The sequence below is a fragment of the Mytilus californianus genome, unplaced genomic scaffold, assembly GCF_021869535.1.
Source record: "Mytilus californianus isolate M0D057914Y unplaced genomic scaffold, xbMytCali1.0.p SCAF_4, whole genome shotgun sequence".
Taxonomy (NCBI): Eukaryota; Metazoa; Mollusca; class Bivalvia; order Mytilida; family Mytilidae; genus Mytilus; species Mytilus californianus.
The window spans coordinates 66441917-66457299 of NW_026262690.1; the positions used below are offsets into that span (position 1 = coordinate 66441917).

Below are 15383 nucleotides of genomic sequence, written 5' to 3' on the forward strand. Positions count from 1 at the left end.
CATAATACACTATTTACTGGACATATGTTATATATAAATAAAGGACTTTCACTCAGTCAATATGTTATATATGGACTTGTTAGATTATACGATCCATATAATCTGTACAGGTCCATATATAATGTATTGATGTTGTCAGAAGTCCCACTACAATGTTAAACTGCAGGGGTAAATAATTTTACCTCATTTCATGGATTAGTGATGAGGTAAAGATTTTGTGGTCAAGTCTGTAACTCCCATATTTTAAGCAGTAGGTCAACTATATTTGGTGTATGGAATAATTGTATAAAGGTGTATGTGTCTGGCAGGGTTCATCTGATCTTTTTCTCATTTTCTTTGTTCATTAGTCTGTTAAGTATACATGGCCTTTTCAGTTTATCGTATATTATGAGCATTGATCAACTTTATTTGATGTATTGAATGATTGCCAGGATTACATGCATCTGGCAGGGTTAATCTGACTTTTTCATTATTATTCAATTATAAAAAAAAATTGAAGCCAAAAAGAATCTGGACTAAAGTTACTACAAAAAAAACAATGCAATCGGGTAATAAGCTTAAGCCCTTTATGTGAGGTATATTGCCCACAAAAGGTTCTGGACAGTTCATTTGAAGCACAGAAACAAGGATGAAATAAAAACAAGCCTTTATCTTATTGTACATGGTCAGTCTCTTCAAGATGCATATGTTCACCAAATCATAGGACTTTTGTAATTTGGGGAACTGGCTATAGATGCCAACAACACTAGGGGTATTCCAATAATCCCTTCTTAACTTTGTTCTTAATTAGATATAAAATTGGTTTATTGGTGAGGTAATAAGTTGTCTTAATTGTTACATAATTGCCAAGTCAAAAAAGATTATTAATGTTACGACATAATTTGTTCTATTTTCTATAGTTATGGCGTGTTGGTCAATGTGGTATCGGATGCAATACTGATTCTTCACATACTCAGCATTTTCAGGAACATCGATGTTATATTCATTTTTATGACCTCTACTGGAATTTAGTTTTCTTTTTGATATCCATTTTGTAATGAAGTAAAAATATCCCTCTTGGCTCTTTCTTACTGGTGTGTTTGCTTCATGATATATGTGAAAGTAAACATTGCTTATGACATCTTTAAATCAATTGGAGGTGTATGAACTGATTTTTAGCTCACCTGGCCCACAGGGCCAAGTGAGCTTTTCTCATCACATGGCGTCCGTCAGTACCTATGGACAATACACACAAATGTCTTCTTTTAGAGAACCACTGAATGGAATGAAAACAAACATGGCATGAATGTTCCTTATGAGGTGCTGACCAAGTGTTGTTACTTTGAAGCCGATCCATCATCCAAGATGGCCACCAGCAGGGGACTTCGTTTAACATAGGACCCTATGGACAATACATACAAATGTCTTCTTTTAGAGAACCACTGAATGGAATGAAACCAAACATAGCATGAATGTTCCTTATGAGGTGCTGACCAAGTGTTGTTACTTTGAAGCCGATCCATCATCCAAGATGGCCACCAGCGGGGGACTTCGTTTAACATAGGACCCTATGGACAATACATACAAATGTCTTCTTTTAGAGAACCACTGAATGGAATGAAACCAAACATAGCATGAATGTTCCTAATGAGGTGCTGACCAAGTGTTGTTACTTTGAAGCTGATCCATCATCAAAGATGGCCACCAGAGGGGGACTTCGTTTAACATAAGACCCTACGGGAAATACATACAAATGTCTTCTTTTAGAGAACCACTGAATGGAATGAAACCAAACATGGCATGAATGTTCCTTATGACGTGCTAACCAAGTGTTGTTACTTTGAAGCTGATCCATCATCCAAGATGGCCGCCAGAAAGGGACTTAGTTTAACATAGGACCCTATGGACAATACATACAAATGTTTTCTTTTAGAGAACCACTAAATGGAATGAAATAAAAAATGGCATGAATGTTCCTTATGAGGTGCTGACCAAGTGTTGGAACTTTGTAGGTGATCAATCATCCAAGATGGCCGCCAGCTGGGACTTAGTTTAACAAAGGACCATATGGACAATACATACAAATGTTTTCCTTTAGAGAACCACTGAATGGAATGAAACCAAACATGGCATGAATGTTCCTAATGAGGTGCTGGCCAAGTGATGTTACTTTGTAGCCAATCAATCATCCAAGATGGCTGCCAACGGGGGACTTAGTTTAACAAAGGACCCTAAGGGAATAATATACAAATGTCTTCTTCTAGAAACCGCTTAATGGATTGAAACCAAACATGGTATGAATGTTTCTTTTGAGGTGCTTACCAAGTGTTGTTACTTTGTAGCTGATTTGTCATTGTCCTTATAAAGTCATTTTCTACAATTTCAATGAATTTATTGGTAATTTCTGTAAACTTTACAAAAGTCTTCTGCTTTTGATTAAATTACAGGGCCAATATTAAACCAAATTTGGCCTCAATCATTATTAGGGTATCTGTTATGATTTTAATCTATTTTTACATGATTTCCAAAACCAAAGTAGAATCAGGTGAGCGGCACAGGCTCTTGGGAGCCTCTAGTTTAATGTTTAAACAAATGGTCTATTTATTTGTTGAAAAAGGGCACTGAACTAGCTTTACATATTTGAGTACTCTCAGATTGGTACTTTTTGTCTACATATCCGACAAGTCAAGGTGCTTTCATCTGATTTTCAAAGTTAATTCTACTGTTGTACTGGTACCAGGTTAGGGAATGGTTGAGCGCTATCAAATAAATTCAACCCTGCCACATTCTTTAAGTGACAACCAGGAGCCATTTTCTCAGAGACTGTCCTTTCTTGCTGTCTGCTATTGGTGTTTTCCACTTATGAATTGTCTATCATTTTGTTATGCCTGGGCCTTTTTGAAGCTTACTATACTGTATGGGCTTGCTTATTGTTGAAGGCCCTCCAGTTACATTGTTATAGGCGAATTGAACCTATGAAATGAGACAACCAATTAACATGTCACAGAAAAAACACAAATCTTGTAAATTTTTATTGTTTTTATGACATTTTGAAAGGAACAATATTTATGGGTCTACAGATTTTTAATTAAAAAAAATCACAGTTTGACACTAGATGAATGCATAAACTTGAACTGTGAAAAAAAACAACAAAATATTGTAGAAAATGTTTCAAAAGCATAAAATATATTAAAATATTAACACTAAGGTTTAACAATTATCATACAAAGGTAGAAAATCTGTGTCTTTTCTTTCATACAATATCTGTAACAAATATAAACTTGCACAACATCATCTGTATGATCTACAGTATGTATATTAGAAGGGTGTTATTACCACCCATACAGTCCCCCATGATCAAATAATATGATTCTGAAAGGATTTCTATATCTTTTATGGGTAAAATTAGTAGAGTATGTTGAAGAAATGATGAAACAAAATACTCTGAAGGCCATCTTAGATAATAGGTGAAACCATCATACAAAATTTGGAAGATGATCATTAAAGGAATTTCACCAATTTGATTTTATTTGGCAGAGCAAAATCTTATAAAAGGCTTGGAATGTTCTGGTAACGCAGAGGCTCTTACGTCCATCCTAGTTGACACGCAGGGTTGCTAATGATTTTAGAATGGACAAACTTTAACCTAGGTTTGGTTCGATCTTGCGGTATGATGAAACTGACCTTTGTGAAAGTTAAACTTTGACAGTCATCAATGACATTCAAGAAAAGCAGTGTTTGTCGAGCATACATGTACATAGAGAATTATATCTGCTGGTAGGTTTGACTGTATATATCATTTATAAGAATTTTACATGAGTATTCTGCAACACATACTATAGATCATACTTAGTATCTTGAGAAATATTTTGTCTTTATCAGGTAGGACACAAAAACACAAATTGCCATTGATTTAAATAAAAAAAAAAAGGTTTGTAGAGGACTGTTCCCATTTGAAGACTGTTTTAATAAGCACACATATTTCAAGGTAGAGTATATGTATCTATACATCCCTGGCTTTCAAATATTTCGGTTTGAGCTTTCCTAATGAAAGTTAATCCAGAAAACTGCTTCGGAAGCCCAAAATTTATAATGTGTATTTGCATTGAAAACTTGTCCATACTATAATTTTGCAAAGAAATATTTTCCCCATCCATTAGCTTAACAACTTAAATAAAATTTCCTTAAAAGTTACATTCACACATACAAGTGCAATAAAGACATTTCAAACAATTATCTATCCATAAAAGACAAAATAAATTTCTTCAAGATATACTGACATATCAACTGTATTCCTATATAAAATTCAACAAGGGCAATAAATTTGTTCTCAATGAAAATAACTGTATGGAAAGACATAGGTAAAAAGAACATATGTACAAATAGTAGGGACAGTTTTCTTTTCTAATCTTTCAGTGGTCAAACATAATTGGTGATTCCACGCAAATATCTTTGAAGAGGCATAAGGAAATACTACTAGTGATGTGAATCATGCACATGGATGGATAAACCTAACATGTGACAATTTGCTAAATGTTTTTGAAAAATGCTATTTATTTTTAATCTTTAATGAAAATTCATTAATTGACAATCTAAAACATAACTAAATAAATATGCATAATTTGCATGAAACTTTTATGCTCAACTGTATGTCAGCCTAAGATAAACTGGTAAAAATGGATACAGGTTCCTGCATGCAATTGCATAGATTTACTTTTGTTTAGAATAATGACCACTGTAAGATTAATTCATACAAGACTTGATACATTACAAAAATACACATCAAAAAGCATTACACAATATCAGACAACAGCACATGTTTTACAGACTTATAAACATAGACAAAATGTAGTTACTATACATGAATGAGGTATATTATATTTCAAATTTTGAACCAGCAAGAATGTATTTTCAATACACCAATTTCAAGTTCAAGGATTTCACTTCAACTGATCTTAACTTCGCACTAGTTGAACTGAATATGTTTATTAAACAATAACTTTGGTTTGTGGCGTCAAATGTTTTCAGTAATGACCCTTAAAAAAAATTGTGTGTAAAACATTAAATTTCCTTCAATGGCAGACAAACTTGAAATTGGTGTATATCTTCAGCACAATTAGATACCAATCAATAACAAATATTCACATTACTAGCATGACTTTTTATATTTAATGTATGAAAGCTGGCCTGCAGCTTGAGGGCATTTAAAACCCATTGTTAAAATGATTTGACATGATCTGTAAAATGGAATGCTGATAATTTGAATTAAGCACACATAATCCTTTCTTGAGTTTTGTTCATTTTTGTTTTGGATTTTTGAAATGAACTTATTGCAACTTGTTTGAGTATTTTTGTCAAACTGATTAATTAAATGACAAAAAAATAATCTGGGAATTGAAGCTAACAATAGCAAAACTTGAAGCTATTGCAGAAACATATTTTCAAGTCTTCTTTTTTCACTTTTTCCAGGAGATCTTACCTATTTGATATGTTAATTACCATCAAAAATTCAAATATTAAGTTTAGTGTGAACCAAGAAAAAATATTCTATTGCAAAACATTATATATAAAACATTATATATGTATATATTTGACTAAAAAAAAGACCATTATTTTACTAACCTTTGGACCATTGCCCTATATCCTTAACATAATTACTGGCCATCTGCAGGTTAAAGTCAGTTGATCAAAATGGACAATTTATAGTTGTACAAAACTACTGTCTTATATTCATTATTATATGACACTTTCACATAAGCAAATCCCTAATATCTTCCATTAAAGCTGATTCCTGGATTATTCCTCAGTTCTGACAAATCATTGTTTACAGCTTTCAAAAATTAGGGTAACAGTTTTAAAGAATTTGGCATGGATACAGAGACATCCATTGCCATTTGAGCTTTTTTCACTTTGGGGACTTTCTTGTCTAATTTTAAAAAAGACAAAACTATGTGCAGAAACCATACATCTTTTTTTCTACTTCTCAAAACCATAAGAGTTCAAGTCTTTCAAGAAATAAGTTTGTTGCCTGCTGTCGCTAAATAATCTAGGTAGAAATGGTGAAGTCCATGATATGGTATGATCATCCAGATCAAAATCTGAAACAAAGTCATATTTAAGGGCAGTCATACAGCTTTATTTTCAAGATTTTGAAACCTGTTGAATGGCAAGATGAGATCCTTGAAAAATAAAGATACAAGTTATGGTTTTGGAGAATTTTTCCCATATTTAGTGAAAGTGTTGGTTGCATCTCAGAAAACACAAATATTTGTCTTGTTTCATTCGAAAAATAATTACTTTTTTTAAAAACATTTTAAGCGGTTATCATTATAACAGTTAGATTTCTTTCTTGCGATGTTATAATAAAGGAAACTGCTCACAACTGACTGTGTAACATCATGTCCTCTGAAATTCTATCGACTCACTTTAAAGTTTCTCCATACTTTAAAAACAATATTCAGTAAGTGAGTTGAAAATTTGAAGGTGAAAATTATGCCATTGTAAAATCCTTTTAAAGCATACAGAATGAAATAAATCAATGAATACCGGTACATTAATAATGATATGAAAAGGACCATTGATACTTCTCCAAAACCAACATGTTTATTTAATAGAATGGTGTACAAATCTGTGGAGTTCCTGAGAAACTGATATCACAAGATAACTGCAAGTGCCTTGCAATCAAGTACAAATGAACCCTTTGGTTGATTTCATAATTTAAGACAAAACAAAACATACAATAATAACCAAATCATAATATTTAAATAAAACTAGAGGCTCTAAAGAGCCTGTGTCGCTCACCTTGGTCTAAGTGCATATTAAACAAAGGACACAGATGGATTCATGACAAAATTGTGTTTTGGTGATGGTGATGTGTTTGTAGATCTTACTTTACTGAACATTCTTTCTCCTTACTATTATCTCTATCTATAATGAACTTGGCCCGGTAGTTACAGTGGAAAATATATTGTAAAAATTTACAAAAATTTACAAAATTTATGAAAATTGTAAAAAATTGACTATAAAGGGCAATAACTCCTTAAGGGGTCAATTGACAATTTTGGTCATGTTGACTTATTTGTAGATCTAACTTTGCTGTACATTATTGCTGTTTACAGTTTATCTCTATCTATAATAATATTCAAGATAATAACCAAAAACGGCAAAATTTTCTTAAAATTACCAATTCAGGGGCAGCAACCCAACAACGTGTTGCCTGATTGGTCTGAAAATTTCAGGGCAAATAGATCTTGACCTAATGAACAATTTTATCCTCATCAGATTTGCTCTAAATGCTTTGGTTTCAGAGATATGAGCCAAAAACTGCATTTTACCCTATGTATTATTTTTTAGCCATGTCGGCCATCTTGGTTCGCGGGCGGGGTCATCGGACACATTTTTTAAACTAGATACCCTAAGGACGATTGGGGACAAGTTTGGTTAAATTTGTCTTAGTACTTTCAGAGGAGAAGATTTTTGTAAAGGATTACAAAAATTTACGAAAAATGGTTAAAAACTGACTATAAAGGGCAATTACTCCTTAAGGGGTCAACTGACCATTTTGGTCAAGTTGACTTATTTGTAGATCTTACTTTGCTGAACATTATTGCTGTTTACAGTTTATCTCTATCTATAATAATATTCAAGATAATAACCAAAAACGGCAAAATTTCCTTAAAATTACCAATTCAGGGGCAGCAACCCAACAACGGGTTGTCCGATTCATCTGAAAATTTCAGGGCAGATAGATCTTGACCTAATAAACAATTTTACCCCATGTCAGATTTGCTCTAAATGCTTTGGTTTCAGAGATATAAGCCAAATTCTACATTTTACCCCTATGTTCTATTTTTAGCCATGGCGGCCATCTTGGTTGGTTGGCCGGGTCACCGGACACATTTTTTAAACTAGATACCCCAATGATGATTGTGGCCAAGTTTGGTCAAATTTGGCCCAGTAGTTTCAGAGGAGAAGATTTTTGTAAAAGTTTACGGACGACGGACGACGGACGCAGGACGACGGACGCAAAGTGATGAGAAAAGCTCACTTGACCTTTTAGGTCAGGTGAGCTAAAAAGAGATATTAATAAAATAATTAACCCAAACAAACAAAAACAAAGCAAATGAAAAAAAAAAAAACACATCTTGTGTACCAATTTTTATAAAAATAAAAATAAATAAATAACTCTTCTATACAAACAAAAGATATTTACAGATATTAAATAATAATCTTTGGTCTGACAATGATCAGACATATATACTATGCTACAAAAATAAAATGAGATCAATAATAAAGTACCATTCTCAAGGATTAAAGGTTAAATGACATGGATAATACAAAGAGGGAAATATCCTTTTTTCATTCACATCCTATTGATGCCTTTATATGACATTTTCTTCATATTTTTAAATGTCTATTGTTGTTTGTATTCAAATAAATTGTTAATTTTTGTCTTTATAAATTACAATGCTGGTTCGTGATTCCAATACTTCATTTGATCTTATGTCAAAAAATACAGACTTATTTGACAAACAAGATCAGCCAAACTGACTGTAATATGAATAAAATCTGTTCATCATGTTTGAAGATGAAACAAAACTCATATTCAATTTTGATCACTTGTAAGGACTATTCTTCAACATTTTCATAAACTAAGAGAAAAGATATGCTCAAAGAATCATCCTTTTATAATAATGAAGGTTAAGCTTTAAATCAAATACATTTTTATCAGCAATGAAGATATTTACTTTTTCCAAAGGGTCATAAATCAAAATGTACATTCTGAATATGGGCAAAAACAAAAAAAAACACAAAATTTTGCCATCAAAAGCTAACTGTCAAAGTTAAATAAAAACTCAAAAATACTATATTCAAGCTATAAGCAACAATATGTTAACTATAATTTTTTAAGAGTATAATTAAAAGAAGTTATCTGTTTGGCAATAGTTTTATTAAAGACTGCCACTTGACACAACAACACTATAAATTCAAGTACATTCATTTCAATATGATTTTATTAATGAACAACTCAGCAAATGATGGAAATCTGAAATTTGTCCATGTTGTTTAAAAATATATAAACAAAGCATCTTTTAATTTCTTCTAATTAATTCTTAAAATTCTAAGTTTTCAAATTTAAAGAAGACAAACACTCAGTAATTTTTTAACTGAACCTTATAAGATCAATTCTCAGTTGAATGTAAATAATTTTCACTCATAAAAAATAGTACAAAAAATAAACAATGCTTTGGTCCCAACAATATTTAACATTTAATAGCTACTATTTAAAAATGACAATTATCTGAAAAAGTAGAAAAATGTCTTTGCATTTCATATACAATTTACACATAACACATGGACAAAATTATTAAAGTCACGCACAAACACATTTTATTAAAGCATTTACAATAAATGCTGACGTCAATACAATGCTGAGTTTTGCCTCTTAAGAGGAATTTTTTTAATAGTGTCCAGTTTTATCATTTTTTTTTAATTATACAATGAGAAAACAAGTACTATTACTTAATCTCAATACAGTAACTGAAGTTGGTACACCTGTTACTATCCCTTCTTTAACACTTTTACTCACTATATAAAGATTGAATCTTGTTCTCAGGACTATGGGATTTAAAAAACTTTTAGACAGAAATGTGATTGATATAATCTTGACATTAAGTTTGATAGTTCAATTTTTTATCCATTTAAACTGTCAACATCAATACAAATTTCAATTGCAAGTTTTTTTGTAGCTCTAAATGCCTTAACACACTTACGATTTTAAAAGTCAGACAAAACAAATATATCTATCTGTACTGACAAAATATTGGAAGATACAGCCTTAAGTATTTTTTTTCTGAATTACTCAACAAAAAACAAATAAGTATTCTGAAGTACTACTTCTAGTTTAGAATTTCAAATCTTTTAAGCACTTTCAACTGGTAACAACCATATTTCAGAAACAATGTATATTCATCTGGAAGGAGCCCCTTACAAAAACCCAGTAACATTGTGAATAAAAGCTACATCCATTATTAAATTAAATTTAACTTTCAGAATCTTCTTTGAACAAAAATGTGAATCTTCTTAATTTTCAACAATTAACTTCCCCAAATTTCTGGCCAAATACTATCATTCACTAGGTAGATTTTTTTTTTTTTAAATAAGTACTTTGGTGCTTAGTAAATTAATACAGCAATTAAAAGATGTAAGTGACATATAAATATGTAGCATACTGATGCGACAAGACATAGACAGTGCCACTTATGATGTTACATCTGAACATTATCCATACAGGACATTAACACATATTAGACTTGACACCATTAACTATTATGTACTATTTTGTCATGATGATTTCTCAAAAGCTGCCATACGATTATTTAACTCCTTAATCCCCTGTTGTATTCTTTTCAAATGGCCTACTTTGTGAACTCCTAGATCCTAAAATAGAAATTTATATACAGGTCAGTTGTTGTTTAAATTATTTCCTAGGAATATATTTTTTATATACATATAATTAAAACAAGAATGTGTCCATAGTACACGGATGCCCCACTTGCACTATCATTTTCTATGTTCAGTGGACCGTGAAATTGGGGTCAAAACTCTAATTTGGCATTAAATTTAGAAAGATCATATCATAGGGAACATGTTAACTAAGTTTCAAGTTGATTGGACTTCAACTTCATCAAAAACTACCTTGACCAAAAACTTTAACCTGAAGCGGGACAGACGGATGAACGGATGAATGAACGGACGCACAGACCGAAAAACACAATGCCCCTAGGTGGGGCATAAAAATCATACATGTGAGTAAATTATTTTGCGGCTATATCATTTTCAAGCATTGCAATCCTATCAGTCTTATTTGATTCTACACACTGAATTATAGATTACAGAAATTCCTCACAAGAAACCGTAAGAAACAAATTTTAAGAACATCCACTATCTATTTACCTGTATGTCCCCTTTATCTAGGGATAAGAGTTCTGTGCCCCTGATTTCATGCCCTATAAATGAATCTCTGTACTCTACTAGTGATAAGGACTCTAACCACAAACCCACATCATCTGTTGTCCAAGTGTATACATTATATGCTAAAAATAAAAATAATGAGTATTTCAATAAAATATATCATTAGTCAGCATGGTCAATATGGCTTAAAATATTTATAAAACTACCATAAAAATGTCTCAATAGTATAGATTTTCAAAATTCATTTGTCAAATTTTAAATGTTAAAAAAAAAATTCAAATCATATATTGAATAAAGAGCTGCGCCATGAGTGCATGATACGCCCGTCGCTTTTTCAAAGAATAAAGTTATAAATAACTCCTCAATGTCATATCAGAAATTTATAAAAAACTAAGGGGAGGTTATTTTAATAGATATAAACCAGTCACCAAAGTTTCATGAAAACTGCTCAAAGCACTTTGGAGTTATTGTCCAATAAACTGCTTCGCTGAGCGCAGCTAGATACGCCCGCAGAGGTCCAACCCTGAACAGTTGGGGAACAAATTGAAACAATATTCAAGCTTGATTCAGGTCTGAATTTGGATTGTAATTAAATATTTGACATATTATAGGTTTCTGAATAAATGTAGTCAAAGAACTTGAAATTGGTTATATGAATTGAATTTATATTCAATTAAAGATTTCTTGCTGTTGTGCAATACTTAGTAAATCTGTTGTCAGACTATAAACAAATAAAGTTCAATTAATTCTCAATGACATATTAGAAATTTATGAAAATAAAAAGGGAGCTTACGTCAATAGATATAAACAATTCACCAAAGTTTCATGAGAATTGGTGACAGCATTTTTGAGTTATTGTCTGAAAACTGAAAAATCACCCCTTTTTTTAATGAATAAAACCCCATAACTCAGAAATGTAAAATGTTAAATTTATAAAATTCTAAAGGGAGCTTACATCAATACATACAAATAATTCACTAAAGTTTCATAAGAAATGCTGAAAGCATTTTTGAGTTTTTGTCCGAAAACTGGAAAATCCCCCCTTTTTTTATGAATAAAACCCTGTAACTCGGAAACGTAAAATCTAAAATTTATAAAAATCAAAAGGGAGCTCATGTCAATAGATATAAACAATTCACCACAATTTCTTGCAAGTTGGCGAAAGCATTCTTGACTTATTGTCCGAAAACTGGAAAATCCCCCTTTTTTTAATGAATAAAACCCCATAACTCAGAAATTTAAAATCTAAATTTTATAAAAAACGAAAGAGAGCTCACGTCAATATATATAAACAATTCACCAAAATTGCATGAAAACTGCTCAAAGCATTTTTGAGTTATAGTCCGAAATTTGGAAACGGGCGTATAAAAACTGGAAAATCAACCCTTTTCATGAATAAATCCCATAACTCGGAAACGTAAAATCAAAAATTTATAAAAATAAAAAGAGAGCTTACGTCAATGGCTATAAACAATTCACCAAAATTGCATGAAAACTGCTCAAAGCATTTTTGAGTTATAGTCCAAAATTTGGAAAATCCCCCTTTTTTAATGAATAAAACCCTGTAACTCGGTAACGTAAAATCTAAAATTCATAAAAATCGAAAGGGAGCTCACATCAATAGATATAAACAATTCACCAAAGTTTTTTGCAATTTGGTGAAAGTGTTTTTGAGTTATTGTCCGAAAACTGGAAAATCCCCCTTTTTTAATGAATAAAAATTGAAAGGGAGCTCACGTCAATATATATAAACAATTCACCAAAGTTTCATGCAAATTGGTTAAAGCTTTTTTGAGTTATTGTCCGACATGTTGACGACGGACGGACTGACAGACAACTGTATACCATAATACGTCCCGTAAACAGGCGTATAAAAATGAATCCAATCATAAATGAATTGTCTGGTTAAAACAGCATGTCAGGTAGTTTTGATATTTTATATTGTGAACACTATTTCTTTCATTGCAAATAACTGCTTCATAAAGTCAGGTAGTGTTGTTGAGTGGCAAGTTAATTAATGATTACCCCATATCTTCTTTAATTTTCATATTTATTCAAAGTATAAACTTACAAACTGGAATGTTAACTTTGCTATCTTTGTCTTTACTCTTGCCTTTCAGTTTATTATATACATGCTTTAATCTACCAGGTTTGCCTTTTTTACTCTGTTCTATACTGGGAGTAAGAGGCTGAAATAGAAAATCAACAGTATTAAAGAGATGTGTACTTATTGGGTCTACTCGTCAATTGTTTCACAACTAACACTGAGGTAAGCCATACTTAACAAATTTACTCAGTTACTTAACAAAGTTTGGTATTACATCTATTCATTTGTTTTTCAAACAAACAGTGCTCTTTTGGTTGTCCCTCAGCATGAAAACTATTAAGACGTTTAGCTACTAGTAACTTGACTGTATTTTTGTACATGAATGTCACTTTAGAAATAGTTCATTTAGCATCTGTCTAACTTAGTCTTAGCACAGCAGTAAAAATCAACAGAAAGACTGCTAACACTTTTTAAGTCCAAACAGAAAGCATGTTCAAGTCAGTAATACATGGGTGGCCAGTTTAATTTATGTGAAAACCTACCAGTTTGGCCTAAATGCTAACAATAAGACCATAACTTTACCCTGATACAGGATGGACAGAAAAGGGGATGGATGAAAGTACTCACACATACTTACCTCTTCCTGAGAAACGGATGGTGATGGTGTATGGAATGGAAGGTTAAATATCTGAAAAATCTTCTGTAATTCTATATCTAACTGAGCGAGACATACTTACCTCTTCCTGAGAAACGGATGGTGATGGTGTATGGAATGGAAGGTTAAATATCTGACAAATCTTCTGTAATTCTATATCTAACTGAGCCAGACATACTCACCACTTCCTGAGAAACGGATGGTGATGGTGTATGGAATGAAAGGTTAATTATCTGACAAATCTTCTATAATTCTATATCTACATGTAGCTGAGCAAGACATACTAAAATCTTCCCGAGGAACGGATGGTGATGGTGTATGGAATGAAAGGTTAAATATCTGACAAATCTTCTATAATTCTATATCTAACTGAGCGGGCATACTAACCTCTTCCTTAGAAATGGATGGTGATGGTGTATGGAATGGAAGGTTAAATATCTGACAAATCTTCTATAATTCTATATCTAACTGAGCGAGACATACTAACCTCTTCCTGAGAAACGGATGGTGATGGTGTATGGAATGGAAGGTTAAATATCTGACAAATTTTCTGTAATTCTATATCTAACTGAGCGAGACACATACTGAGCTGATCCGTCACATCTGAATCTAGTCTCTGTAATGAATAAAAATATTTTAGAAATGAACAAAACAGAAATCTCTTTACAACTTTTCTTTCAGTGGCAGTTGTTCTGCTGGTCTTTTTATTTCTGTTTCTTTTTTCATAAAAATGCTGTAATACTCTTACTTTTCTTACTAACATCATAAGGATTTTGAATCAGACATTTGATTATGTCTTTTATCAATATCATTTTACCAAATTAAAATTCCTCACCTCAGGTATTTATTTATTTATTTTACTTTAAATTCACAAAATATCTATGTATATGATAAAATAAATACTGTATATTTTAATACTAATAAAGGATAACATGGTTTTTCTAAAAAAAAATAAATGGGGAATGTGTCCAAGGGACACAGATGATGCCCCCGCTTGCATATCATATAAAGTTATAAAGGGACATAACTGAAGAACAGTAAAAGTGACGCTACCCAAATTTGTACTTGATCTGAGTTTTGTGGTAATAAGTATTGTGTATAAGTCTCATAACATTTGGTTGAGGCTAACTTAAGTTAGAGAACAAAAACAAAAAATTCAGCAATTTTTCCATTTGTAAACAGGTAAAACTCTAGAAGGTAAAAGTGACACCACCAAAATTCAAACTTGATCTGTACTTTGTGGTAATTAGCATTGTGTATAAGTTTTATAACATTTGGTTGATGCAAACTAAAGTTAGAGAACAGAAATGAAAAATTCAGCAATTTTTATGTTTATAAAGGGGCATAACTCTAGAAAGGTACAAGTGGTGCCACCCAATTTCATACTTAAGCATTGTGTATAAGTTTCATAACATTTGGTTGAGGCAAACTAAAGTTAGAGGACGGAAACGAAAAATTCAGCAGTTTTTATGTTTATAAAGGGGCATAACTCAAGAATTGTAAAAGTGACGCCACCCAATTTCAAACTTGATCTGTATTATGTGGTAATAAGCATTGTGTATACGTTTCATAACATTTGGTTGAGGCAAACTAAAATTAAGAAAATGGAAAAGAAAAATTCAGCAATTTTTCCATTTATAAAGGGACATAACTCTAGAACGGTTATAGTGACGCCACCAAAATTCAAACTCGATCTGTGTTTTGTGGAAATAAGCATTGTTTATAAGT

The 15383-nt window shown here is 31.8% G+C and overlaps 1 protein-coding gene across 6 annotated transcripts in view; it reads right to left on the reverse strand.

Annotated features, from left to right (window-relative positions):
* Positions 1 to 2998: 2998 nt before the first annotated feature.
* LOC127738376 (diacylglycerol kinase delta-like) overlaps positions 2999 to 15383 on the reverse strand; it is a 116103-nt gene continuing 103718 nt past the window's right edge. For all 6 annotated transcript variants that reach the window (XM_052249592.1, XM_052249591.1, XM_052249593.1 and 3 more), the window contains 4 exons: positions 14143 to 14271; positions 13025 to 13142; positions 10936 to 11075; positions 2999 to 10419 (listed from right to left, as the gene is read on the reverse strand). In XM_052249592.1, coding sequence (XP_052105552.1) covers positions 10324 to 10419; positions 10936 to 11075; positions 13025 to 13142; positions 14143 to 14271 — 483 coding nt within the window. In that variant the 3' untranslated portion in view covers positions 2999 to 10323. The remainder of the gene's footprint in view (positions 10420 to 10935; positions 11076 to 13024; positions 13143 to 14142; positions 14272 to 15383) is intronic.